The sequence below is a fragment of the Hippopotamus amphibius genome, chromosome 2 (genome assembly GCF_030028045.1).
Source record: "Hippopotamus amphibius kiboko isolate mHipAmp2 chromosome 2, mHipAmp2.hap2, whole genome shotgun sequence".
NCBI lineage: Eukaryota > Metazoa > Chordata > Mammalia > Artiodactyla > Hippopotamidae > Hippopotamus > Hippopotamus amphibius.
This window is the reverse complement of record NC_080187.1, coordinates 146664502-146690422: the sequence shown is the minus strand read 5'-3', so window position 1 is coordinate 146690422 and position 25921 is coordinate 146664502. Positions and strand designations below refer to the sequence as shown.

General features: G+C 53.0%; 1 protein-coding gene across 2 annotated transcripts in view; it reads right to left on the bottom strand.

Annotated features, from left to right (window-relative positions):
* Positions 1–25921, bottom strand: part of ANPEP (alanyl aminopeptidase, membrane) — a 30710-nt gene that overhangs the window by 3386 nt on the left and 1403 nt on the right. The window contains exons 2-19 of one of the 2 annotated variants that reach the window (XM_057723869.1): positions 24163–24262; positions 12109–12935; positions 11591–11733; positions 11342–11481; positions 10773–10899; positions 10530–10684; positions 10149–10262; positions 9905–10048; positions 9659–9724; positions 9491–9556; positions 7738–7913; positions 7391–7470; positions 5972–6105; positions 5796–5851; positions 4633–4780; positions 1355–1446; positions 808–918; positions 513–680 (exon numbers count right to left, since the gene is read on the bottom strand). In XM_057723869.1, coding sequence (XP_057579852.1) covers positions 513–680; positions 808–918; positions 1355–1446; positions 4633–4780; positions 5796–5851; positions 5972–6105; positions 7391–7470; positions 7738–7913; positions 9491–9556; positions 9659–9724; positions 9905–10048; positions 10149–10262; positions 10530–10684; positions 10773–10899; positions 11342–11481; positions 11591–11733; positions 12109–12704 — 2516 coding nt within the window. In that variant the 5' untranslated portion in view covers positions 12705–12935; positions 24163–24262. The remainder of the gene's footprint in view (positions 1–512; positions 681–807; positions 919–1354; positions 1447–4632; positions 4781–5795; positions 5852–5971; positions 6106–7390; positions 7471–7737; positions 7914–9490; positions 9557–9658; positions 9725–9904; positions 10049–10148; positions 10263–10529; positions 10685–10772; positions 10900–11341; positions 11482–11590; positions 11734–12108; positions 12936–24162; positions 24263–25921) is intronic. The other variant, XM_057723870.1, reaches the window with a different exon arrangement.

Sequence of the window (25921 nt, the reverse complement as noted above, 5' to 3'; positions counted from 1 at the left end):
TGATGATGAATGAATGAAGGAAGGGGTGAGGCCTGCACCAGGTAGGGTGGCCACTCCTGTCTTTGACACTGAGGGTGGCTCTTCTTTACTGAAGTCCAGGAGATGGCACATGAGGCACACAGTGGGAGCCAGGAGCCCTCATCCAAGGGCTTGGGGGTGCCCAGCTGGATGTCCAGAAGGACTCAGGTCCAGATGCACTAGAGCCCTTGACAGAGAGGTAAAGGCTAGGAGACTGCAGCAGTTAAAAGCACAGGACGTGGACCCAGATCCAGATTCAAATCTTGTTTTTTTCACTTAATAAAGCTCCTGGACTTTGGGCAAGTTGTTTTGCTTCTCTGAGCCTCAGTGTCCTCATCTGTAAAATGGGAAACTCACTGCCCCACTGCGCAGGTTTGCGAGGATCCCACGGAGGAGAGTGTGGACGCCTGGCGGGTTCTCTCTCCCCCACACTGGGACCCTGGTCCCCGGTGGGGAGGGGAGCTCACCCAGCTCCTTATGGCTCTGGTCCTCACCTGTTCAGGAGCCAGACCTGGTTGGCGCAGGCCAGTGCTGAGCGGAGTTTGTCAGCTTCGTTAACCAGCTGGGCTTGTTGTAACTGACTCCAGGCAAAGTCCCACTCTTTCTGGTTGCCCTGGGCGATGGCATTGCAGTAGATGGCGGACCTCAGGTTGGGGTGGATCCTGGTGTGGGGTGGGGGTGTCAGGGATAGAGCAGCAGCAGGGAGGGTGGGACAAGGGTCTGACGAGAACAGGGCTGTGAACTTGAGGGACGGATAAAGACCAGGGGACAAGCAGGGGACACACTCACGGGTTATCTTGGGGCTTCTCCATCCACTTGTCAAAAAGGGTCTTGGCCAGCTCCACACACTTAGGCAACCCATAGGTGCAGGCAGTGCTGATGGCATTAATCTCACTGTACCTGTCCCGGGGTGACATTTTGTCAGCATGCCTGGCTCTGACTCCAGCAAAGACTCCCCTGCGGACACACAACTCCAGGCAGGGTAGCAGGTCTGGGGCTCTAAGGGTGCAGCCCGTCCGCCCTTTGGGCCTCCCTATTTCCTTCTTGCCTTGAGCAGCCCGGGGAGGGCTGGTACAGACTCCAGCCCCACCTGCAACACCTAGAATTTGAATGACCAGGCTGGGGAGGGGACCCTGGCGTTTCAGTTTCATCCTTTATACAAAGAGGCCAGATGGGTTCAAAGGTCACACAGAGCCTCAGGGCAGGGCCCCCTACTCCTGGGTGGAGGGGTCTTTCCCTGACTGCTGGCCCTGGTCTGGCCAGGAGTTGGGAACTTCAGAGGAGGGTGCTGCCTGGGCCACCTGTGATCTCCAGACCAGGGAGAGCTCCTACTCACTGGTCCATCAGGTTTTCTGGGTGCTCAGTCCAGTTTTTGGTGATTGTTTCAAAATGTAGGAAGAGGGGTTCAACCTGATTCCTGAGGTAATTCTGGGGAAAAGAAAACATGAGTAGCTTCAAAGAGGAGACTCATGCCTGACCCACCTGGAGCCCCACAGAGCCTCTGCTGTGAGTGGGCAAGTGTAGCAAAGGCCAAGGGCTGCAGAAGCAAGAGGCCAGAGGCTAAGGGCCTTGCCCCAGGCCAGAGAGCGCTCAAAGAGGCCGGCACGAGTCCAGGTTTCAGATGACTGATCTGAGGTTCTTTCTCCTCCAAGCCTCAACCACTTCTGACACTCTAAGTATCACCATTTCCTAATATAGTTTTAGGGCCTACCACTCCCCACTGCCCGATCATAAGTATTCCACCTTTACTGTGAGGAATTTAGAAAACACAGTCAAGCGTAGGCAGAAAATACTAACCACCCCAGAACTTACCAAAACCATGATTTCCAAATTGGTGAGTCTGCCGCTTCCTTTCTCTTTTCTCCCTAGCATACCTACAATTCTGCACGCTGTTCTTTTTAGCTGGCATTGTCATATAAGGCCCACCCCATGTGATTAAAATCCTTTGTAGACTCTGGCTGAACACAGCAGACTGTCATGTGTGTCAACCAGGATCTGCATCCAAACATAAAAGGAATAAACTCCAAGAACAAATAGAATCGGAAAGGAAACAACAGTGGCTGAGACGTCCACGCAGTGTAGGAGCTGGGAGGTGGAGAGAGGGAGGTGGAACAGGCTTGGCAGAGGGGGAGGGTCTGCAGCAGAGCACCTGCCATGAGGGAGATGGAGACCGAAGCAAGGACACTTGCTGTGACAAGGCTCAGAATTAGAGGGATGGGTGTGCAGGGGACAGGAGTGAGGCCAGACTGTGAACAGGGCAATGGGGTCAAAGTCTGTAGAAGGACTAATCAAACCCTGAAGCCCCCACTTCCCTCCCTGCCTCAAGCAACACCCCTCCCTCCCCCATGAGCAAGGCTGAATCAGAGGGGCTCAGAACCAGGGTCCCCAGACACAGTGGGAGGGTTGCTGGATTGCAGAGAGGGCCAGAGGTGAAAGTTTACATACCAAATGGAGGTACCTCCAGTTTCCTTTCCCACCCGGATCCCAGAAAGTGAGCCTCATTGCACAAGATAGAGGGTCACTCTCTGCACACTAAATGGTCTCAAGGGAACACGCTCACGGATACTACTTTTTGAAGGTCCCCAGGAGGGGTTACTTGACACCTAGTGACCCCATAACAAGACTGCAGGTGACGAACTCCACCTCCCCATGGACCTTTCAATCACTTTCTACTGCCTCACTCTCAAATTCAAAGGGGCAGCTCATCTTCCAACTTGAAAGAGTGGATAAAAACAAACAGAAGACTTGGAGGAAACAAGTCAGTGAAAGAAAAAGAAAACTTCATGAAAGCCTATGGTAAATATCCTCTGAGAGTTCAGAGAAGATATTGGATAGGACGCGAGAGCCAGAAATAGCACTCAGAAGCTTAAAAATATGCTAGAAAAAAATGAAAACAATCTGTAGAGGAGAGGTGGTGTGCTAAACCGAGGGCATATCCCAGAGGGCAGAACAAAAAGTCAACAAGCTGGAAAACAGAAGAGAAGAAAACTAGAGGACCAATGTAAGAGCAGTGAATGGGATTAACAAGGATCCCAGAAAGAGAGAGCTGGGGCGGGGGAGGGGGGGGGTGGAGCTGGGGGAAGGTGGGGAAGAAAGTTTAAAAGAGCAATGCAAAGCTGTCCAGATTGAAAGTGAGAAGGATGAGAAAGGCCCACATGAAGGATCACCAGGATGGAGAGAAGAGCCCACAGCTTCCAGAAGGGGAACCTGGCCACATGCAAAGAACCGGAGATGAGAAAGGCTCTGGGCTTCTCAAAAGCAACACGAGAGGCTTGATGTCAATGGAGCAAGACCTAAAATTTCCTGAGGAATAATTTCCAAAATAGAAACTTTAAATTGTTTTGGCCACGCTTGCGAGTCATGCAGGATCTTAATTCCCTGACCAGGGACTGAACCCGTGCACCCTACAGTGGAAGCCAGAGTCCTAACCACTGGACTGCCAGGGAAGTCCCTCAACCTAGAAACTTCTAAACCCAAGTGAACTCTCAGTGCAGTGTGGAGGTGGAATAAAGATAGTTCAGACAATCTACCTAAAAAAGTCTACCTCTTATGAATCCTTTCTCCAAAACTGGAAGATGTGCTCCCCTAATAGAGAGAAAACTCAAGGAAGAATCTATGGGTTCAGGAAACAAGAGATGCAACAAGGGAGAGCCTCCCAGCATGGAAGCCGAGTAGCAGTTCTAGAAGGGAGCAGGCTGACAGAGGGCTCCAGGAGGGATGGCTCCAGGAAAGAGCAAAACTGACGTATTATCTGATACACTTGTATAAGATGTATAAGAAAGGAGACATAAACATAGTACTCTATGTGGCTCAGCAGAGAATGATATTTAAATAATCACATAAAATAAATGCTAAATACTGAATTGACCTAATATTGTGATTTAACTACATTAGAAGGATGGGGTAAACCCAAGGTGTAGGTAGGTTAAGGAATTTAAAGTAAGTTAAAACCTCATTTACCGTAACAGTTACTTAATCACGTGAAAAACATTTTTAACGGCCACATAATATTCCATCAAATGGATATTTTAGTTTACTTAACTGATCTCCAACTGTTGGACATTTGAGTATTTTTGGTTTTCTTGTCTTTTATAAACCACCTGTAATGAACATCCTTATGGATTCAACTTTGGATCCAGAGCAAGCAGTTTCCCTCTGATCCTCCCTGCCTACCCCCACAAGCTGCAAAACTGTTAACATCTGCATCTCCCTCCAGGCCCTTAAAGCAGGCTAGGAAGGCACAGGCCTGCTGCTTTCACAGAGGGGTTCTGTGGGGCTGAAGAGGACTGCCTCAGGCCACACAGCTGGTAAAAGGCATTCTTCCCCAAACCCACCCCCTTCCTGTACTGTGGCTTTTTCTGTTGCCTTCTGAAAATGCTAATTACACATCTAGCAAACTTTGCTAGACGTCTGTGTCCTTTCTTTGCTGTGCCCAACCTGCTCATCTTCTCCGTCCCTGTTCCCTTCACCCCTACATCCCTCTTGCTCTCTTACCACTGCCAAGGACCTGGTGTGGTGTTTCACCACTCTAGGCAATATTTCTATTCACTTCCTTATGGCGTCATTTCAGGCACTGAGGAATTGACCCTTGAACCCTGCCATGCCCCTCTGTACCTGCATGGGGCCGTAGACCTCGGAGCGGTCGAACATGAGCTTGTAGTAGCTCAAGCTGCTCAGGGCGGCCTGCCAGGGAATGTACTCTCTCTCATGGTTCAGGAAGAGGGTGTTGTTCAGCGCCAGGGTGACAGGGACCGTATGGGCACTGGGAACAGAGAGGGGCCTCAAGTAAGCATCCTCACCCAGCCCGGACTCACTCTGGGGACCCCAGTCCCCCCCGAGAGCCTGAAGTCCCAGAGGCCCAACTGAGCCAGCTCCAGCATTCACCAGGGCGAGGCCGGGGGTAGGGGTGAGGCATGTGGATGCTGGGTGGCGCCACAGACGAGGCCAGCCCAGGCCCAGCCCTCACCCACTGCCAGTCACGGTCCCTGGCTCATTATTCCCATTTTACAGGTAAGGATATTGAGGCTCAGAGGGGTGAAGTGTTTTGCCTGAGGCCACACAGCCCATAAGAGACAGATCTGAGATTCAAAAAGACAAGAAGCCTGTGCCCACCCTTCTCTGATTTGCTTGGCCCTCTGGGCTTTCCTCCCTCCACCTCCTCAGGCCATTTGTGCATGTTTGGTTCATAAATATCCATGTCTGTGGGTGGCATCACTTGTGTCAAAGAACTTAGCAACTGCCAGTGCTCACGCACATAGCAGCTGCTCAATAAATATCTGTTTATCCATGTGGCTTCTCTCCTGTCCGCTCCTTCCTAGATTTTTTTTTTTTTAATTTAAAATTTTGGCTGTGTTGCATGTTCGTTGCTGTGCACAGGTTTTCTCTAGTTGAGGGGAGCGTGTCCTTCCCAGATATTTTTTTAGCATGGTGGCATGGCCCTCAGGAAAACCTTGGTGCTGTGGAGTACGCTGTGGTTTTGGAGTTGGACAGGCCCGTGTCTGGCTGCCATGGGCTACTGTGTGCCCTCAGGCGAGGTACTCAAACTCTGCGTCTCAGATTCCTTATCTGGGAAGTGTGGGCTGCAACACTGACAATCTCTGGGGATGTGGGGCCAAGGGAGAGGGGTCTAGAAGCACAGGGAGCCCACGGCGCCATGCCCCGCACACGGCGAGGACAGCAGGAGGGAGCACTGGCTCTCACCATGCAGCCGCACCAGCTGCCACGTCCCAGGCTTGCGTGGCTGAGCAGATGGGGCCCGAGGGGGAAGGGGCACTCACCTGGCCAGGTTGAAGCTGTCGTAGATGACCTGCGCCCGATTGATGACAGGGATGGCCTAGAAAGGGCAAGGGAGCGTGTGACCTCGGGCTGGCGGTGGGGGCAGGCCCGGGAGTCCGGGGTCCCATCCTGGGGCTGGGCCTCAGGCAGGGCACGGGGCGGGGCGGCAGGTACCCACCGATGGGTTTATCTGCAGCTGATTCTGAATCTTCCTCCAGTTGTCCTCGTCGTAGTTCACCTGGTAATAGCCCGTCACGTTGACGTTTAGCAGGACCCACTCGTCCGCTGAGGTTTTGAACAGCTCATTCTGGGCTGCGGGGAGAGACCAGAGCTGGGGCGGGGCTGCTCAGAAGGCCACAGGCTGACCTGACCCCGGCCCCCCTCTCCCCAGGCCTCGGCAGAGCGGCCTCCCCTGCAGCCTGGCAGCAGCTGGGCCAAGGCCAAGGAGAGGGGCGGAGAAGAGGGCCAGGACTGCTTGCCGGGCCAAACGCTGGCCGGTGACCTTGGACAGGCCCGTTGCCATCTCGGAACCTCAGTGCCCGCCCTGCCTCCCGCAGGCTCTGTGTGGCTGGGCCAGTGACATCTGCCTGGACAACCCCATCGGACACCGCCTCCCGGGGTCACTCAGACTCCAGTCCCCAGGCGCTGCACCTCCTCCACCCCTCCTCCTCCCACCTCTCCGATGGTAACAGCACCATCACACCAGGCAGCACCTCCCATCCAGTTAGCCCCCCAGCACTGATCGTCTCTTCCCGGGGGCTCCACGCGCCCTGCTCACAGCTCTCCCTCCTCCCTTCCTCCTGCCAGCCAGATGGGATCCTTCCATACCTGCAGGTCAGACCCAATCACTTGCCCACTTCCTACCTGTCCCGGCTCCTCCTGGCCCGAGGACATAGCCATGTCTCCTGCAGCCTGCAGGGACCCACTTCACCTCGAGGGCACACCTCTGCCCCACCCACGCCTGGTCCCCACGTTCTCTCCTACCTCAAGCCTCGCACTTGCTATTGACTCTGCCTGGACTGCTTCTCTTTGCCACCATTAGCCTGGCGAACTCCTACTCTTCCTCTGACTCAACTCACCTCCTCTAGGAAGCCCTTCCTGACCACTCCATGAAGTTGAAGCTCCCTATCCCTGGCTCCCTGCCCGCCGCTGCCTGCCAGATACGCCTCTGTTAAAGCGCTCAGCACAGCTCTGGAAAGTCTGAATTGCTCATCTTCCTTCCCTTCATCTGCAGCCTTGGCCCAGGCAGAGGATGGCTTGACTTGACCTTGGTCTCCTCAGTGCCTGGCAGAGTAGGACTGCTCATACTATGTGCCAGGCACTGTGTTAAACACCTCTCCTTTCACCTTCACACAACTCCGTGGGGTGGATGTTGTTCCTAGCCCCATTGTATCGATGGGGAAACGGAGACCAGAGAGAGATGGTAACTTGACCAGGGTCACACAGCATAGAAATTAGCACCAAAGAAGCTGGCTCCACTTGTTGCATGAAATGATGAAGGAAGCCCTGGCTGAGGCCTGCCATAACCCCCGAGCATGGGCCAGCAGCTGGGAGTATGGGATGGGGGCTGCTGTCCGCTAGGGCAGGGCTGGATTACCTTTCGCTTCGCCCTGCAGCCAGTAGTCAGCCTGCAGGGCTCTGTTTTTCATAGATGAGATGGGAACAATCCACAGGTAGCTGCAGCAAGAGATCCAGAGGCCGGGTGTGAATACGGCAGCTCTCGGCCACTGCCAGCAAAGAACAGCCCTGCCCGGGCTCCCAGTTCCTGCCCGACTCTGACGCTAAACGTCCCCATCCTCCTGGCCCAGGAGGGAGACTGTCTACAGCCACGATGGCAAGGGCCACAGCGGACCAGGCCCTGCTATGGTCAGAGGGTCCCAGAGCAACTGCCCCCATAACCCTCCCTGGGACGCCTGTCTCCGTGACCCAATCTGATCTGCTCACTTGAACTCTGAGGGGCGGGTGACAGTGGAGTCGGGGTCAAGGAGGAAGTGCTTCTGCGAGATGTCTCCTGTCTTGGTGTCCACGGTGATGACAGGGAAGCCCATCTGCAGGGTCCAGCGGTCCATGATGGCACGCACAGTGGCTGGCAGCTTGATGGTCGACTGACTGTTTACAGCCTTGGGCACAGGGAGACGGTGTGGCCATCAGCAACTGCCATTCTCCCACCCACCCACTCTCCCCGTGCACCCCTAGCCTCTCTTCAGTGGTGCCACCTTGCTGGGAGCCAGTGGAGGAGCGCTGGGCTGGGAGGCAGGAGCTGGGGTCCCAGCCCGGCTCTCCCTCTCCTCGGCTGCCCAGTGTTGGACAAGCCAAGAGCTTCCCAGCCTCTGGTTCATTCCACGTTGATTAAGCAAATCTATGTGGCCCCCCCATCCTGTGATTCAACCTAAGGTGAGTGTGGGCACCCAGGAGGGGCACCCAGGATGTCCATGGCTCAGCCTGAACAAACCTGGGGGGACAGGCAGGGAGAGGAGACAGGGATGAAGGAAAACCAGTGTCCCCGCGTCACAGGCAGGATGAAGGAGAGGGCTATAGGAGATGTGAAGGAAACGCACCTGGATGAGGGTCTGGGGATGGGCTTAGGGTGGCTGTTATTGTCTTAAATCTTTTTTCACATTTTTCCATGTGTGTGCATTGCTTTCATAATAATAACAAAAAGACCCAACCACATCTGTTAATCACTGAGAAAATAAAAAACTAAGGACCGTGTAAATAGAGGACAGAAGACCCTGTCAGAAGGGGCAGGCTGAGGGGGAGGGGATCCTGGGGGTGGGGGAGCTGCAGAGAGGGGGGCTCAGGGAGAGAGGGAGGGGGAGCTGGAGCTGGAGGGGTGCTGGTGTGGAGGAGGGCTAGGCTTTGGAGGAAAGGAAGGAGCGGGAAACTGAGGCCGGGCAAGGAAGACGGCAGCCGTGGGGGGGAGGGGCTGAGGCTGTGGCAGGTGGGGGAGGTGCACCAGCCTCAGGGCAGACGGATATTGGGCTGGAGACCGGCCGGGGGGGCCCTGGAGCCCAGCTGTGACTCTGTGACAAAGTCCAGTGTCTCCCCTTCCAGGTCAGGCTGGTCGTGGAGCACGGGCACGAGGAGGGGTCCGTTGGGCCTACGAGGGCCACAGAGAAGGGGTGGGGGCCCCTGTGGAGGAGAGGACGTGATGGGGGATGACGGGGAGGAGGCGGGGAAGGGACGGCGGAGGGTGGGAGTGGCCACAGAGCCTGCCCCACAGACAGGGGCCGCTTGGGGTCTGAGTGGACAGGAACGCGAGGTGAGGCTCGATGGGAGGGTCAGAGCGCACGCGGAGGGTACTGGTGTGTGCAAAGTCATGCCTGCGAGGGGCCGGCCGGGGCACAGGGCAGCCGGGACTGCTGAGTAGGTGAATGACTGGCTCCAAAGTTCCAGGTAGAGGAAGGCTTGGGCTTGGGAACCACTCAGATGAGGGCACTCCTCCGCAGCCACGACAGAGCTCGCTCTAGGGTGGGGGGTGCTGCCTGCCAGGGCTCGTGACCCAGGCTCTCACCACACCTCCTTCCAGCAGCCATCACTGCGCCCATTTTACAGATGAGCAACCAAGGCCCCAGACGGCCTGCCTGGGAGGGGGAGCCGTGGAGCCGGGCACATTCTCTTACATGCGTGCTGCCCCCGGGATGTTCAGCATTTCGGGACCCCCCAGAATGGCTTCGGGGGGCTGGTTGTTACTGACCATCTGCAGGTGCTCCCACAGGTCCAGGTAGGTGGTGTTCTGATAGGCAAAGGCATGCAAGTAGGACTGTGGAAAGACAGGGAGGTGAGGGTAAAGCTGCTGCCCCGGGGGCCACCGTTCAGCCTCTGGGAAACGCCCCCCACCCCACGGCTGGCCAAGGGCACTCACCGCCAGGCCCTTCTTGAACAGGTCCTCAGTCAGGAACTCGGAGAGCATCCTGATGACCGAGGCTCCCTGGTGGAGGGGAGGGGGCTCAGAAGGCTGTGCCAAGCCAGCAGGAGACCCTGGGTCCCCTCCGGGCTGGGACAGGTGCTCCCGGAGCCCGGGCTTCGGTGGGGCCCCCGTGGGCAGAGTCCCAACCTCCCTCCCCATGCCCCCCACTGTCTCAGGACCAACACGGGGGCTGGGCAGCACCTTGCTGTAGGAGATGGAATCAAACATCTCGCTGATCTGGGCAGGCGTGTTGACCTCGTCGGCAGGGGTAGTCAGCGGGTGGGAGGAGGCCAGCGCGTCCACGGCCATCACACGGTACACGTCGTTTGGCACTATGAGGTCTTTCTGCAAACCCCCAACAGCCATCAGGAGACTGGCCGCGGAGGGGGTGACCCGGGTCCTCCCCCCATCCCAGACCCCAGACGTCCCTGGGCAGCGGGCTCACCAGATTCCAGGTGGGCTCTGCATAGTCAGCACCCAGGTACTCCACGTAGGAGGCAAAGCCCTCGTTCAGCCACAGGTCATTCCACCAGGCCAGGGTCACCAGGTTCCCAAACCACTGTGGGGGAGGGGGGTCAGCCTGGCAAGCCACTTGGGCCTTTTGGGCACTAACGGTACCCAGTGCTACCCTTCAGCGAATGCTCCCCGCGTGCTGGTCTTGAGCTCGAGGCTTCACCGATATGATATCATCATGACTCCTCCCTGAACCCTGCTAGGTGGAACCTTCCTCCCTTCTCAGCTGCCAAGGACGGAGCCACAACTTGTGCCATCTCCTCCCAGAGCCCTCCTTGTTCTTTGTCTGCACTCCCCGTGACGGGGGGGCTACCTGGTGCGCCAGCTCGTGAGCAATCACAGTGACCACCCGCTCTTTGTTGCTGCTGGAGGAGGCCTGTGGGTCGAACAGCAGGGCATTCTCTCGGTAGGTCACCAGCCCCCAGTTCTCCATGGCACCGGCATTGAAGTCGGGCAAGGCAATCTGGTCTGGGGAGGCCAGGCTGTTGGCAAGGACGGCCATGGGGTGTGGGGGGAGACCCATCCCCTTCCCCTCAATGTGAGGCCCCTCACTCACCAGATTTTGGGAGTGGGTAGCGTGTGTCATAATGATTGGCAAAGAAGTTTAGGATGGGACCTGTCACATTCAGGGCATAGATGCCATGGTTCTCTGCGGTTGCACTAGGTCGAGCCCAGATCCGGATCTGCGAAGAAGACAGAGGTCGGTCAGGGGCCCTTCTTGGGTCCTGGTGCAGATGGGCTGAGTCCCAGAGCCCGGCAGCCTGGGGGACCAACTAGGTTAAACTGGGAGGCTTCGTCAGCAGAGGAGAGGGTGGCGGTGGTGGGGTGTCTCTTCAGAGCTTTGAGTCACAGGGAGGGACCTCTGGGGAATAACAATAGCCACAGCCAGCATCTGTCTGGCTCCCAGGAGTCAGGAACTTCCTTTGGTGAGGAGGGTCCCACTTTTCAGATGCAGAGATGGGAGGGTCAGAGAACTTAAGGCACTTGCCCAAGATCACTCAGAGCCGGGATTCAAACACGGCCTAACAACTCAGGGGCTGAGACTGGGCAAGGATGAGGATAAAAAAGAATACCTCCCAGGCCAGGACCCATCCCGGGGAAGGATAGGTGGGCTCCACGCCATACCTGGACGTCATTGGGTGCCTTTGTCTCCACACTTGTGAACTCGCTCACGATGTAGGCCAGGAGGTACGTGGACATTATAGGCGTGGTTTCAAACTCAGTGACGCTCCAGTTGGCGTCTCCATCAAGTGGAACACTGGGACCTGGGCAGGGAGCACGTAGGCGTGTGGGGGTGCGCCCTCTCCCTGCCCTGAGCCCCAGCCCCAGGGGCCTGCTTTCCAAGACTGTGTAGCTCCAGCCAGACCTGCTCACCTTTGGGCGGCATGTTGGACAGGGCCGTGAGTCCCTTGGGGTAGATGAGGGTGATGTTAAACGTGGCCTTCATGGCCGGCTCATCAAAGCATGGAAAGGACTTCCGGGCATCTGTAGACTGCATCTGTGTCGTGGCCAGCACCCTGCCCGAAGCAAGGGGTTAGAGGGTGTGCCTGCAGAACGCCTGTGCCGATGGAGGTGTGCAGGGCGGGGCTGTAGGGTGCTGCTGGGTGTGCAGGGGAAGGGGTGCACTGATGCCGGGCCTGGTCCTCGCCCTCCCCACCTCCCCCAGGGTGCTTCAGGCCCACAGGGAGACGTGAGAGAGCAGAGCTCCTTCTGGATTCAGGATCAAAGTCCAAGCTGGCTCCTCCCCTGGATGAGCTTGGAAATGTTGGCAAATGTAAGGGCTCCAGAAGGTTCCAAGGCTCCGAATCCAAGCCCTTCCTTGGCCCCCAGGATCCAGCTCTGCCTCAGCTTCTAGGATCTGCCCCCACCCGGCAGACCCAGCTCTGACTTACTTTTTGACGTTGCCTTCCATGTACTCGCTGCGGTAGAAGCCTGCCAGGTCGTCGGCCAGCTCCCCCTGAAACTGAGCCTCCATCTCGTACGTTCTGCCTGCCTCCAACGAGCTCTTGAGGTGCACCACCAGGTACTCAGTGACCTCTACCAGCTCCGTCCTGTCGATGACAGGGGCCTGGCTGCCCCCCACGCCCCGCAGGACCACCCTCTGCCCCCCGATGTCAGTGTAGTTGAGCTTCTTGCTGTGGATGATGATGACGTCAGTGGACTCCTGGCAGATGAAGCGAACGATGCTTGTGCCTGTGAAGATATACAGGCCATCCTTATTGGGAGTGAGGTAGGGCCTCAGCGTCACCTTGTAGGAGTCGGGCAGCAGTGTCGTGGGTAGGCGGTATCGGTTCCATGGCTTGCTCTGGTCCAAGGTGGTGGCCACGGTGGTCGTGGGGCTCGTGGGGGCCACAGTGGCACGCTCGGCATTCTTGTTCTTCTCCTGGGAGTACACCACAGACAGAGCGATGATGGTGGCCACAGCTGCCACGCCCAGGAGGATGCCCAGGATGCCCAGGGCCTTGGAAATATAGAATCCTTTGGCCATGGTGAGGGGTGGGGAGGAAGCTCAGGGAGGCTCAGGACAGGAGGGGAACAGGGCAGCCTCGGGCCAGGCTTATATCCCTGAAGGGGAGGAGCCCCACAGCCCGCAGATTGGGCAAAAATTAACCAGGGCTCAGGCAGGCGAAGGTCACTGGACTGGGTGGGGACACCTCCTGCCCAGGTTTCGGAGAGGAGATCCAGGAACAGTGTGCGGAGTGCGGCTCAGGGGTACCTGCTGGGAGCAAACAGTGTCTGGTTACAGGCTGCAGGCTGCCTGGGAGCCTACCGAAGGGCAGGTGGCAGGCTGCGCACCCAGCAGGGAAGAGAGAGCAGCCAGGTGGCTTGAATCTGCCTGTGAGCTGAGACAGTGGGCACAGGGGCAGGAGGATCAAGGTTAGACCCAGGAGGTTAGAAGGACTTCCCAGGAGCAGGAGGCAGGAGATGAAGAGAAAGGGAGAGTCAGTTTCTGACTCTGGTCAAGAACACGTTGGGTCACCCCTGTGGTTGGAATGGATGCCCGGGGCTCCTCAAGACGTGGCCCCAGTCTCCCCTGCAATTCTTCCAGAGCAGGGAGTTCTTCTTGGTTCACCTCCCTCTCCTTTCTTGCCAAAAGCTTTTTCCTCAATTATCAGCTCATTGAGTAGAATGAAATAAGTTGTTTTGCATTTTTTTTTTTTTTTTTTAAAGAGAGGAGGCTGATGGAGGCTTAATCTCTTCCCAGCCGTGACCTTGGGCAGGTAATTTTACCTTTCTGACACCCCTTTCCTCATACATAAATAATAGAATTTACTTCTCAGATTTGTTGAACAGATTTAATGGGAAAACTTATGAAACATCGCATAGTAGAAACTAAAAATCCTTCCCTTCTTTCTTACTCAGAGTCAACCGTTCTATCCTTGGTAGAAATGAAGATATTACTTCTCACACTCAATACAAGGTGTTCTTACAGGAATGTGACATTCATTGTCACCCTCCCCATCCACCAGCCCAGTTTCTCAGATCCTCATCCCAACATCCAACTCACCCTGTGCCCCAATCTCACCACGTCCTTGGTCAAAGCCACTCTCATTGTTTACGTGGGCACTGCTGGGCCCTCATGGACTCCTCACTTCCACTTGGGCCTCCTCAAACTAGTCTGCTACACAAATTGGATCATTTTGCACCCCTGCTTAAAACCTTCCCTTTGCTCTTGGAATTCAGACCAAATCTTCTAAAGACACTCACAAGTTCAAGAGCTATCAGCTGGCCCACTTCCTGACTTCATTCTCACCACACTCCCCTCTGTTGTGGAACTCCAGCCCCCCTGGCCTTCACCCAGCCCCTCCACCACAGGACCTTTGCATGTGCAGTTCCCTCTGCTTGGATCATCTTCTCCCCCTCCTTGCCCTGGTTGCTTCCTATTTATCCTTCAAGTCTTTCTCAGAGAAGACACCCTGACCTCCCTGACCAGGTCAAATCCCTTAGAACCACAAACCTCTTCTTCAAAGCCCTATAATTCAGAGCAGTTTTCCATTTGATCCGCGTGGTGACGGCTTCAGGGTTGCCTGTCTCCCCCACCAACGGCAGGCCCCGTGAGAGCAGGTCCTTGGCTGCTTCTACTCACCGGCACCAGGCATGGTGCCCGGCATGTGGCAGGTGCTCAATACATAACTCTCGAGTGAATGCACACAGGTGTCAAGGGGTGCGTGGATGAAAGAGAGAGTCAATTCAGGAGCCACTCCTTACTGGAATCTTTGTAGCCCATCTCACCCCTGTCTCCACTCCCACTTTGCCCTGGGAGAATTGTCTGCCCCCTTCTCTGAGCCCCCTTCCAGCCATGGCAGACAGGCAAGACTCTTGCTAGGGCCAAATGCATCTCAGGGCTCGTGCCTGTCTCCTCCACCAGCTGGTCAGCTCCTTGAGGACCTCAATCATTGGCCACTCCCTGCCCTGGCTTGGGCTGGCCTCTCCCTGAGCCTGCCTGGAGTCTTGGTAAATGAATGCACGCATGGATTGAATGTATTCATAGGTTAATATTTTCAGGCATCCCTGTAAGAGTGAATGACTGTTACCTGTCATCTGGCCAGTGGAGGCCAGGTTCTGAGTACAGGGTCTTCAGGGGAATCCTGGGTGCCCATCTTTGGGCTTGAAGGTACTCTGAGCCATCAGCACTCCCCTCCTTCTCTCTAGAGACCTGCCCCCAGGACCCTGGTCTGGACAATGTGGACTTCCCATTGCGGGGACAGACAGCCACCCCTATTTGGCCTGGGCTGATGGCCAAGGGTCAAGAGTGGGAAGCCAGGTACCCAGGGGAAGGCTCCAGCTTGGGCATGGTGACAGAGGAAGCAGTGCCCCTGAGGGTGACTGAGAGTGAGAAGTATGTGCTTCCAGTCTTCCTCCATCAGGGCTAGAATTTGCCAAAGAAAGCCATCTCTATTGTACCCCCGAAGGCTGGCACCCAGGGGCCCTGCATCCCCCTGCAACATTTCACTCTGTAGGGCCTGCAGCCCCCTCCCACCTTTGCAGCAGAAAGACACACAAGCCTGCTTGGCCTAATCCCTACTCCAAACAAAGAAAGAGGCCTGCTTGGTCCACCATGGCCTTTTCCTGTTTGCTTTGGACACAGCCCATGGGCCCAGCTGGCTGGGATCTTTTACTCTTTTGGAAAGGGCCTCTGCTCTTCAAAGTTGGCGCAGCAGGCAGCCCACTGCCTTGTAATGAGAGGTCCCTGTTCTGGGCACTGTGCCAGCCAGGCTAGGGGCACAGAGAGGGGCATGCTCCACAGCCCCCACGTTCTTTGATAATAAAAAGGGATCCCTCTTCCAGCCCCCTGCCAAGGCCCAGCCACGGCCATCCTCACACCTCACTAGCACCATCTCTTCCCATCACCCAACCTGCCCACACACCTTGGCAGAGGGATTTTCCTCTCCTGCTTGAACCTGGTCTCTGGCTCCTCACTGCTTGTAGAATGAAACCTCAGCTCTGGCTTGAGCCTGAAAACCTCTGTGAACTTGACCCTCTGGCTTCTCCTCTTTCCAATGTCCAGTGTGGCTCCAGCTGTGGGTATTTCCCCAAACTCCCTGGACTTTTTCATAGCTCTGTGCCTTTACCCATCCTGTTTCCACTGCCAGGAATGCCTTTCCTCTCCCTCCTGTCAAACTCCTACTCATCCTTCAAAACCCAGCTCAAATGTCACTGCCTTCTCATGCACAGGCAGCCCCTTTCCCCCAGTGCTTCCCTGGCCTCTGGTTCATACCTCTATCACAGCACTTAAGAAAAGGCCACCTATGCTTTCAAAAGCTTCTCACTAGACCTAAGCACCTCAAGGGAAACCTCTGTGACTTTGTACACCCCACCAAGTCTAGCAGGGCAGAAGCCAATATTGGCTAAATGAATGACAATGTCTACAGTCCTTGCCATGGCTTATAGGTCCAGTGTGATCTAGCCTCCAATGATTCTCTGGTCTCATCTCAAGCCTTCTCCCCCTGTTGCTCTGCCCCACTGGCTTCTTCTGGCTTCTCAAGCCCACCATCTCTTGTCTTCTCCAACCCCCCACCCCCAGCTGGTCTTTGGGCTTGGAAAGCTTCTGTCTTTCCCTCACCTACCACCCACTCATCCTGGAAACTCACTTCAGCAATGCTATCCCAGGGCAGCCCTCCCAGCACCCCCATGACTCAGCGCCGTGAGGATGGTATCCTCCACACCAGACAAGCACCTAGCACACAGCAGGCAGGTAAAACATGCTTGTGAAATGGACGCAGCAATAAGAAAATGAGAGGCAGAGGTTAAAGATGGAACTCAGCGTAATTCGGACCCTGGATCCTTGGCACAGATTTCCCCTCTATGCCTCACGTTCCTTCTTGGGTTCTTATTTGTGCATACAAACCACTTTAGTAAGTTTTGCCATATCTGTGATCCTCCTGTACATTATTTACTGGACATTTCTTTTTAATGAATTCACTACTTACTCTCCTTCTGAGCAATAACAACCATGAAGTCATGGTTGGATGTGTTATATTTTTTCCGATACACATTTCAATTTATGACTATTGATTTTAAAACTATTCATTAGGCAGCCGCTGAAATCATCTTGTTTAGCTGCACCCACTTTGGGAATCGCTGCTCCGTCTTGTATGATTCTGGGGTGGCATCGCCTGCAGACTGTCTTTGGAGTGGAAGCTTTCTGCAGGTGAGCAGAATGTGTACATTCCTTTTACTGATCATCTCTTGATGGGGGAGAAGCCAAGTACCCAGCCCCAGTCTCAGCCAAAGCAGCCCTTCTTCTACCTATGGGTTTGTATATTTCTGACCTGCCTATGTTTTGGTCCAGAGAACAAAAATTCTAAATTAAAAAAAAAAAAAAAATTAATGTTGACAACAATTATGTTAGAAAATATTTGAGGCATAGCCACTCATATAGAAGACATTAACTGAATGGGAAAAGGCAGCTTTATCTCAGATATGGGGGTACTAGTTGCCTTCTATTCAAACATGAAACCACCAGGAACTTGGGAGGGGCTGTGGTGGGGAAAGCCAGGACCAGCAGCCAGGCAAACAAGGGTGCAGTCGAGGCTCCCTCACAGATCACTGGGTCTTGGGTTAGGCTGCAGCTCCTGCACACTCAGCACCTCCCTGCCTGCTCCCCCTCCCCCGCCTCTCCCCCTCAGGTGCAGGGCTGGGCAGACTGGGACCTATGGCACAACCTGAAGCCCATCTGTCTGCTCTGAAGGAGCAGCGAGTGAGGAGCGGGGATGAGGCTGGGGCCCCAGCGCAGGGCACATTCTGGGCCCTCAGGCCCCTCGCCTTCTCCCAGGCTTCTGAGGTCTCCACCCACAGCTGCATGAGGCTGGGCCTGGGCCAGCCCCCAGGGTGCTTCCTCTGGGAGCCCTGGATACTGTCCATCCTGTGAGAACCACAGAAGGCCCTAGTGGGAAGTCAGCTCCCGTTTTGACCTCTGGAGCCCAATGCAGGGCACTCAGGAGCGAAGGAGCAGAAAGGGCCCTTGTGGAGTGGGGGAAGTACACCAGCCTTGGAAGGGCCATTATGGGCTGTGGATCCTGCTTGGAAACTCCCATCTGTGTAATTGAACAGACAATCACCACCATTTGGCTGTTGAGAAAACCAAGGCACAGAGATGTTAAGTGACTTGCCCGAGATCATACAGCTCGTTAGTGGCAGGTTCTACTGCTTAACTATATATGCCTCTGGAAGCATCCTCTCATACAGCTCCCCACATTTCCTACTGTGCAGTGCCCAGGAGGGTTAAGAGACCACAGGAGGAGACACACACCTTTTGGCATAACAACACATGACAGCAAGTTAAAGAAGGCCGATCTGGGCAGGATGAAAGACCTGATCATCTTTTAGGGGAACGGTGTGTCCCTTCTTCTGAATTTTATAGGCACACTAAGGGATGTGGGGCAGGAGTGGCTGCTGCAAGGAATGGCTGAGAGACTGGGAACTTGGTGGAAGTCAGCTTGGGGGCTCTACAAAGGGGCCATGAACTCCCTGCCCCCAAACCAGGACCAGGAGCTGGGGGTGGTTCTAGGAAGTGGAATTTCTTATGGGGGCAGGGGCAAGGGAGGGGAGCCCTGTGCTACCAGACACAGGCCTCTGTAGAGGACCATGGCCTGCCTCCAAGGGTGCCGCTGAACCACCGTAGCATCTCTGATGACAGACACCCAGGGTTGGGCCCAGGCTGGAGGCGATGGCTGTTGGCCTGTGTGAAGAGAGGCACCCAGGGGCCTCAGTGTGAGCAGCTGGCCCGCTGTCGATGCCATCCCTCTCCGACTCTCACATAGCCCCCACCTGGGCTCCTGGAATGTCCACCAGAGCCAGAGGCCCCGGAACTAGGCCCCATTCCAATACCCCAAATGATGCCTTCCCACATAGCTCCTCAGAATGCTTAGCAATAAAACTCTTGAAGCAAAGGGGCTGGAGGGCTTAGCTTAAGGGTTGTGGAAATGGGAAGGCGCTGATGCCCCACTCCCTAGAAGGCTCTGGGGAATCACAGGACAGGGGGCTGGGCTGCCTCACACAATGGAGCCTGTTTGTCCGTCTGTGAAATGGGAGCCGTCCTCTCGGGTAAGCGTTCTCCCACTGAGAGTCTAGGCGTAGACGCTAGGGCTCTTCAGAGAGGTGGGCTAGTGGAGGATGCCAGCCCACTGCCAGAGAGGGGCGAGTCACCCTGCCTTCCCCACCTCCCCAGCCCCCAGTGTGTCCGGGAGGGATCTTTGGTGGACTGGAGGCCCATGTCCACGTCCTCTTGGCCACACCCTCCTTCCTCCCTGCCCCCACCTCACATATCTGCAGCCAACTCCTCACACACAGACAACCGACGGGAGGGCCCATCTGGTCCACTTTTACAGGTGGATAAAGCAAGGCCCAGAGAGGTCCAGGTCATTTAGAGACTCAGGGACGAAGCCACAGTCAGACCTCAGGCCTGACTGAAGGCCTGACTGAGAACAGTGCTCTAACCATCCCACCATACTGCCTGGTTGGTGCAGTCCCTGGGCTAGGATGGAGGGAGGAGGTGGATTCAAGACACAAAACCCAAGGCATGGCCCAACCAGGCACCCCTGCCTGCTGCGCTGCTGGGGGTTTTGGAGGTGCAGGGTTAGGACCCCCTCCCCAGAACAAGTGCTGGTTGCAGTAGGCGCGTTGATCACCTAGGCTGCTGGGCTTGCTGCGGCCGGCACTCCGGTTCCCGCAGCAGGAGAACCAGCATCCCAGTCCCGATCGGGTTGTGGTAAGGGGCCCGGGAGACCACGACTGTAAACTGGGTGCTTCAAAATAGGAATTCCCTTTAGTTCCTTAGCTAAGGACGAAGGCAAAACGTCCAAGGTTAGCTAACGGGGCCTCCTGCTGGGGCCTTGACCCCGGCCCCCTCCTCCCCGGGGCCTGTATAGACCCCAAAGGCTGGCCGGGATTCCGTCCATCTTTGGCTCCGCCCCACCCCCTGCGAGTCGGAGCTGCTGTGCCTCACAGTCACCGCACTCGCACCTCTGTCCCCACACCACCGTGCCTCAGACCGCAGCAGGGTAGAGTCCGCCGCACCAGCGGGGTCTCTCCGTCCGTCCTCCCCCAGAGGCCCCAGCAGCCGCCCTCCCCACCCTGGGGCCCACCTCTCCAGGTGGGCGACCCCCTGACCGGCTGATAGGCCAGCTGCGGGGCTAACGTGGCCGCGGGATCATAGTGGGATCTCGGCCAAAAGAATTCTTCGCTCCCCTTGGACTGGGGCGTACGGGTCTGAGAAGGCGGCGTCGGCAGCGGACCGTCGGGGTCTCTGCGCGCGCTTGCGTCGAGGTGCCTTCCGCGCTCTGGCTGCCGCCCCGCAGCCCCCGCGCGCCCCGCAGCCCCCCCGCGCCCCGCAGCCCCTCCGCGCCCCGCAGCCCCTCCGCGCCCCGCAGCCCCGCTCCACCGCGCTCCACTTGCCTGCGGCCGCCGGGGCGCCCGACCCTCACCGGCTCGGAGCCTCCTCCCCCGAACGAAGTGCCGGACCAGCCACGGACACTGCCCACCAAGACCTGACTCCTCCTTTCTCCTTCTTTTTAAAGGGAAGTAACCTGACCCGACCACTACTCCTCCCGGGTTAACCCCTGCTCGCCCGCAGCTCTGCGCCGACTCCTCCCCCGCCTGCCCGAGGCCTCCCCGGAGCCCCTCGACGGGGAGCCGCTCCAACGACGGCCGGTCCGCAGGCCCTCGAATTGCTCTTCGGTTCCAGGTCTCCTGCTTCCACAACCACCCCTCGCCCCAAACCCCCATACCCCCCACCCCAGCCCAGCCCCGCTGTGGCCGCAGCCCCAAGGCCCCGCCCTCTCACATCTGGACAGCATCTGCCCTTGGGGGAGGGGTACAGAGCCTCGCCCTTCGAGTTGAGGCGGGTGGAGCCCCACGCGTTCAAAAAAATTTACGGGGCATCCTCAGGAGATGGCTGTTCCAGATAGCTGAATCTCGGGAGCACATAATTTAACTTCCGTGATACCTGGGGCTCATCATTAAGAAGGCAGAGAAGCAGCAGGGCCTAGCAAAAAAAAAAAAAAGTCCGGAGCCAAGGGTATGCTGCTTCCAGAGGCTGTGCGGCCAGGGGCAGGGCTCTCCTCTTCTCTGGGCATCTTTTTACCAGGCAGCACCAGATGATGTTTGCATTCCTTTGCTATGGCTGCTGCAACAAACTAACACAAACTTAAAACAACGTGCTTATTATTTTACAGTTTTGTAAGTCAAGTCCAAGATGGATCTCATTAGGCTATATTCAAAGATGTCCACAGGGCTTCCTTCTGGAGGCTCTACAGAACATCCATTTCTTTGCCAGCATTCCTTGGCTCGTGGCCCCCTACCATTTTTAAAGCCAGCAGTGGTCCATCCAGTCTTTCTGACATTGTATCCCTCTGGTGTTAACTCTTCTTTTGCCTCCTGCATCTACTTTTAAGGATCCTTGAGATTACATTGTGTCCACCCTGATAATCCAAGATAATCTCCCTATTTTAAAGTTAGCTGATTAGCAATTTTAATTTCATCTGCAGTTTTAATTCCTCTTTGCCACATAGCAAAACATATTCACAGAATCCAGGGTTTAGGACAGGGCATCTCTGGGGAGGGGGCATTACTCTGTCTACCACAACATTCAAGATACCTTCCAGAATCTCAAGTTTAGAAGCAAATTTAGAGATCATCCAATCTAATTGACTCTTCCTCATCCATTACTGGTAACTGTGGGACAGTTACCAGTTACCAGCACTGCACCACATGGTCCAAAGTAGTTGCTTTTTGACTGCCTTGCACTTGCTCTTCCTTTTGAAACAGCACAGTGGGCTAGGGTGCTCGAACTAGCAGCCTTGCTTCCCCTTTCTAATTTGTTCCTGTGCTCTTAAAAGCCAGGTCACAAGTTTATTGGAGTATAGAATTGTATGTAAAGTAAGAGTGAGTCAGCTCTGAGTGAGACCCTAGCTGCTACTTTGGGTTTTCCTTCTTTCTCTCCAGTGCCTGGCCCCCTCCTCTAGAGTATTTGACATAATCCTCTCTATGGCTGACAAGCCAAAGAAAGGCTCAATCAGGCCAGAGAGAATCCTCTATCCTGCATTGCTGCCTCTCTGCCTTAGGCTCCAAGTGCATTTTGAGAGCGGTACACAAGCCACTGTGGCAGAAGCGCAGCCAGACTTTCTGGAGGGCAGTTTGGGGATGGAAGTGAAGGTCACTTTCAGGAATTCAGCCTAAGGAAATAGAATATTTATGGACAAGGCTTTTACTGCAGTATTATTTACAATTCAGGAAAAATCAGAAATAGCCCAAATATTCAGCTATAGGTGATTGGTTGAGTTAATTATGGTCTTCCCATATACTGAGATACTATCCCAATGTGAAAAACAAATCATGTTTTGTAACTCCTGAATGAAACCACGGGAGAGTTGTTTTTTGTTTTTTTTTTTAATCCCAAAGTGGGGAAGTCCTTTATAAGTCCTTTATAAGTATTATAACCCTGAAGCCTCAAAAGAAAAGATTGATAAATTTGACTACAGAAAAAAAATTTTTTTTTTCTGCAAGAAACCACCATAAGCAAAGTCAAAAGAAAAAGTTTAAACTGGAGGGGAGAACCACAACTCATAACATAGGCAAAGGGCTGACTTCTCTAATATGTAAAGAGCCCCCACAAATCATTTTAAAATGAAGCACCAATGACTCAAATGGAGGAAAACAGGCAAAGGATATGAAGAAACAGTTAATGGTAATGGAAAGGGGGAAATTTCAATGGGTCCTTAAAGATGTGAAGAGATGATCAATAACTCATTAGAAAGAGTATCTCCAGGGGCTTCCCTGGTGGCGCAGTAGTTAAGAATCCACCTGCTAATGCAGGGGATATGGGTTTGACCTCTGGTCCAAGAAGATCCCACATGCCTCAGAGCAAATAAGCCTGTGTGCCACAACTGTTGAGCCCGTGTGCCGCAGCTACTGAAGCCCGCTTACTTAGAGCCAGTGCTCTGCAACAAGAGAAGCCACCACAATGAGAAGCCTGTGCACTGCAATGAAGAGTAGCCCCCACGTGCCGCAACTAGAGAGAGCCCGCGCGCAGCCAAAAAATTAAAAAATAATAAAATAAAGTACCAAAACTTTAAAAAAAAAGAGTATCTCCAAAGATACTATTCTTCACTTATCAGATCAGCAGAGATAAAGCTTGGAAACATGATATGTTGACAAGAGTGGGAAGAGAACAAGCAGCCCACTCACCCACCCGCTGCACTGCCAGTGTGTAAACTGAATCAACTTGATAGAGGCAATTTGGTAATATTTATCAAACATCTAAGCACAGGTCCCCTTTGACTCAGCACTTCCACTTCTGGAAACTTATCCTGGAAACTCATACACACGCAAAATGGGGAATGTATGAGGCTTTTCACTGCAACATTGTCTGTAGTTGGCAAGGACCTAAACAATCCACCAGTAGAGGTGGGATAACTGAACTCTTCTTGTATGTCCATGCAATGGGATGTATGTAGCTATAAAAAAGGACTAGGATGCTACCTATGGAACAATTTTCAAGACATTGTTAAGTAATAAAAGCTGGGTGCAGATTGTTCAAGTAGTTTATCAATTGTATCTTAAAAGGGAAAAAGCACATAATTCGTTTTTACATAATGTATATAGTGACTACGGATACACGAGAAACTGTTAATACTGATTGTTTCCCAGGTGGGCAACTGAACAACTAGAGAACAGGGTGGGAAACAGATTTTTCAGTATATCCTTTTGTTCTTTTGAATGTTGAACCATGTGAATAAGCTGGCTATTCAAAATATAAATAAAATTAGAAGTGCAAGACAAAAAGAACAGAGGATTAATACATTTTATAATTAAAAATTTTTGAACTTTTATATTTATGAATGAAATTATTTGATGTTCGGGGTTTGCTTTGAAATAATCCAGATGAGGTGGGAGAAGTCAGGGCTCGTTGCTCAATACAACATGATTTAAAATACGAGGGAGGGAGGGAATACGGGGATATGTGTATAAAAACAGATGATTGAACTTGGTGTACCCCCAAAAAATAATAAATAAATAAAATTAAAAATAAAATAGGGGAGGACTTCTCTGGCAGTCCAGTGGTTAAGACTCTGCCCTTCCACTGCAGGAGGGGCAGGTTCAATCCCTGGTTGGGGAACTAAGATTCTGTGAGGCGTGGCCAAAAAAAAAGGGGGGTGGGGTAGAAATCAGAAATAACTTAATGTTTAGTAATTGAGGATTGGTTAAATAAATTATGGTCCTCCATGTGAAAAAAAGCACTATGCCACCTTTTAAAAAATCATGTTTTAGAAGTACTAGAAGAATTTGTCTTGTTTTATTAATAATTATGGAGTGGGAAGACCTTTCTAAATATTATGCAAAGCTCAGAAGCCCCAAAAGGAAAAACTGAGAAATCTGACTCCACAGAAGCAAAAATCGACAATGCAAAAACCACCACAAGCATTGTCAACAAGAAACCTTCATACCTTGGGAAAAATTAGCCTTGATCACCGTTGGAGCTCAGACGTAGGTACATTGGGAAATCATTATATCATTCTCGTTACTTTGGAGCATGTTTTCAAATTTCTATAAAAAAAGATTTAAAAATCATTTACGTATATACAAACTTCTATATGGCAAAAGACAGTTATTACACTGGACTATAATATTTGCAACACATACAACAAAGAATTAATGTCAATAATGTTAGGCGATCTGACGCGGGTTGTGAAATAATTTACAGAAATATTTACAAGGGAAGAAAAGAGAGTTTTTATTCACTTTCCAAGGGAGGAAAGGGGCCAGACGCATAGAGAGACATTGGCCCCAAAGGGTGGGGGTTTGAGTCTTTTATTGGGTTTTGAAGGGCAAGGTGCAGGAAAGAGGGGGTGGGTTCATATCTATTCTGGTCCACAGTTGTATCTGAGCTGGCTGTGTTTCTATAGGATGTGTGTGTCTGTTTTTTGTTTTTTGAGAATCTGTAAATTTTTGCCTTCAGTAATTATCCAGTCCTTGAGTGTCTGAAAGAGACTTGATAGTGGCCCTTGATAGGCGTTACTCTATTTTGAACAATGTTAAATGGGTTTACAAATAAGGTTCAAAAAGTTCCTACAAGGTAATTTTTAAAAACAAAGACACCACAATTAAAAACTGGCAAAAACTCACAGAAGAGGAAGTAAGAAAGGCCAACCATCCCATGAAAAGATGTTCTACCTTAGTTGTATTCAAGAAATACAATTTCAAAACAAAGAGATGTCATTTTTCGCCCACGATACTGGCAAAGATTTAGCCTATCAATAGCATCTAGAATTGGCCAGGGTGGGGGGGACTCATGCTTTCATAGCTCCTGGAGCTCTTGTGAATTGCTCTGACCATCTGAGAAAGTTAAATGGCAAGACCTATTAAAAATTTACATGCATATCCCCTTTGACCCAGTGAATCTATTTTGGGGGGCTTTATCCTAAACCCTGGGGAAACCCAACCAGAACTCAAAGATATGTAGGAGAAGGCCTACTGCAGCATTCCTTGTTACAAAAAAAAAAGAGAGAGAGAGAGAGAGAAAGAAGGAAGGAAGGAAGGAAGGAAGGGGAGAGAAGGAAAGAAAGAAAGAAAGAAAGGAAGAAAGAAAGAGAAAGAAAGAAAGAAAGAAAGAAAGAAAGAAAGAAAGAAAGAAAGAAAGAAAGAAAGAAAGAAAGAAAAAGAAAGAAAGGAAAGAAGGAAGGAAGGAAGGAAGAGAGGAAGAAAGAAAGGAAGAAAGGAAGGAAGGAAGAAGAAGAAAGAAAGGCCAAAGTGTCCACAGAGTACCATTTAAACAAAGTATTAAACGTCCACAGGAAACATTACAAGCAGTTGGAGAGATCAAGTTAGTTCTGTCTATATGACCTTGGAATGATGTCCATAGCATATTTTTAAGTTAAAAAAGCAAGTGCCAAGGTAATATATTTACTATTATTGCTATTACTCATCTTCCTAAGAACTTTCTTAGTGCATGTAGACTTGTGTAGTGTCACGAGTGTTGAGGTGATGGAAATGCACCGGCCAAATGATTAACCTAACTGACCTCAGTGAGGCTGACTTGATGCAGGGGGCTGGGAGGAGCAGGGCGGGGAGAGACTATCATTTTTCTCCTTGTACACCTGTGCATTCTTTGAATTGTTAGAAAAAACATATATCTGTACTATTTTTGGAGCCACTACCACCACCACCACCAAAACCATTAAAATACTACTTTAAAAGAAAAAGCAT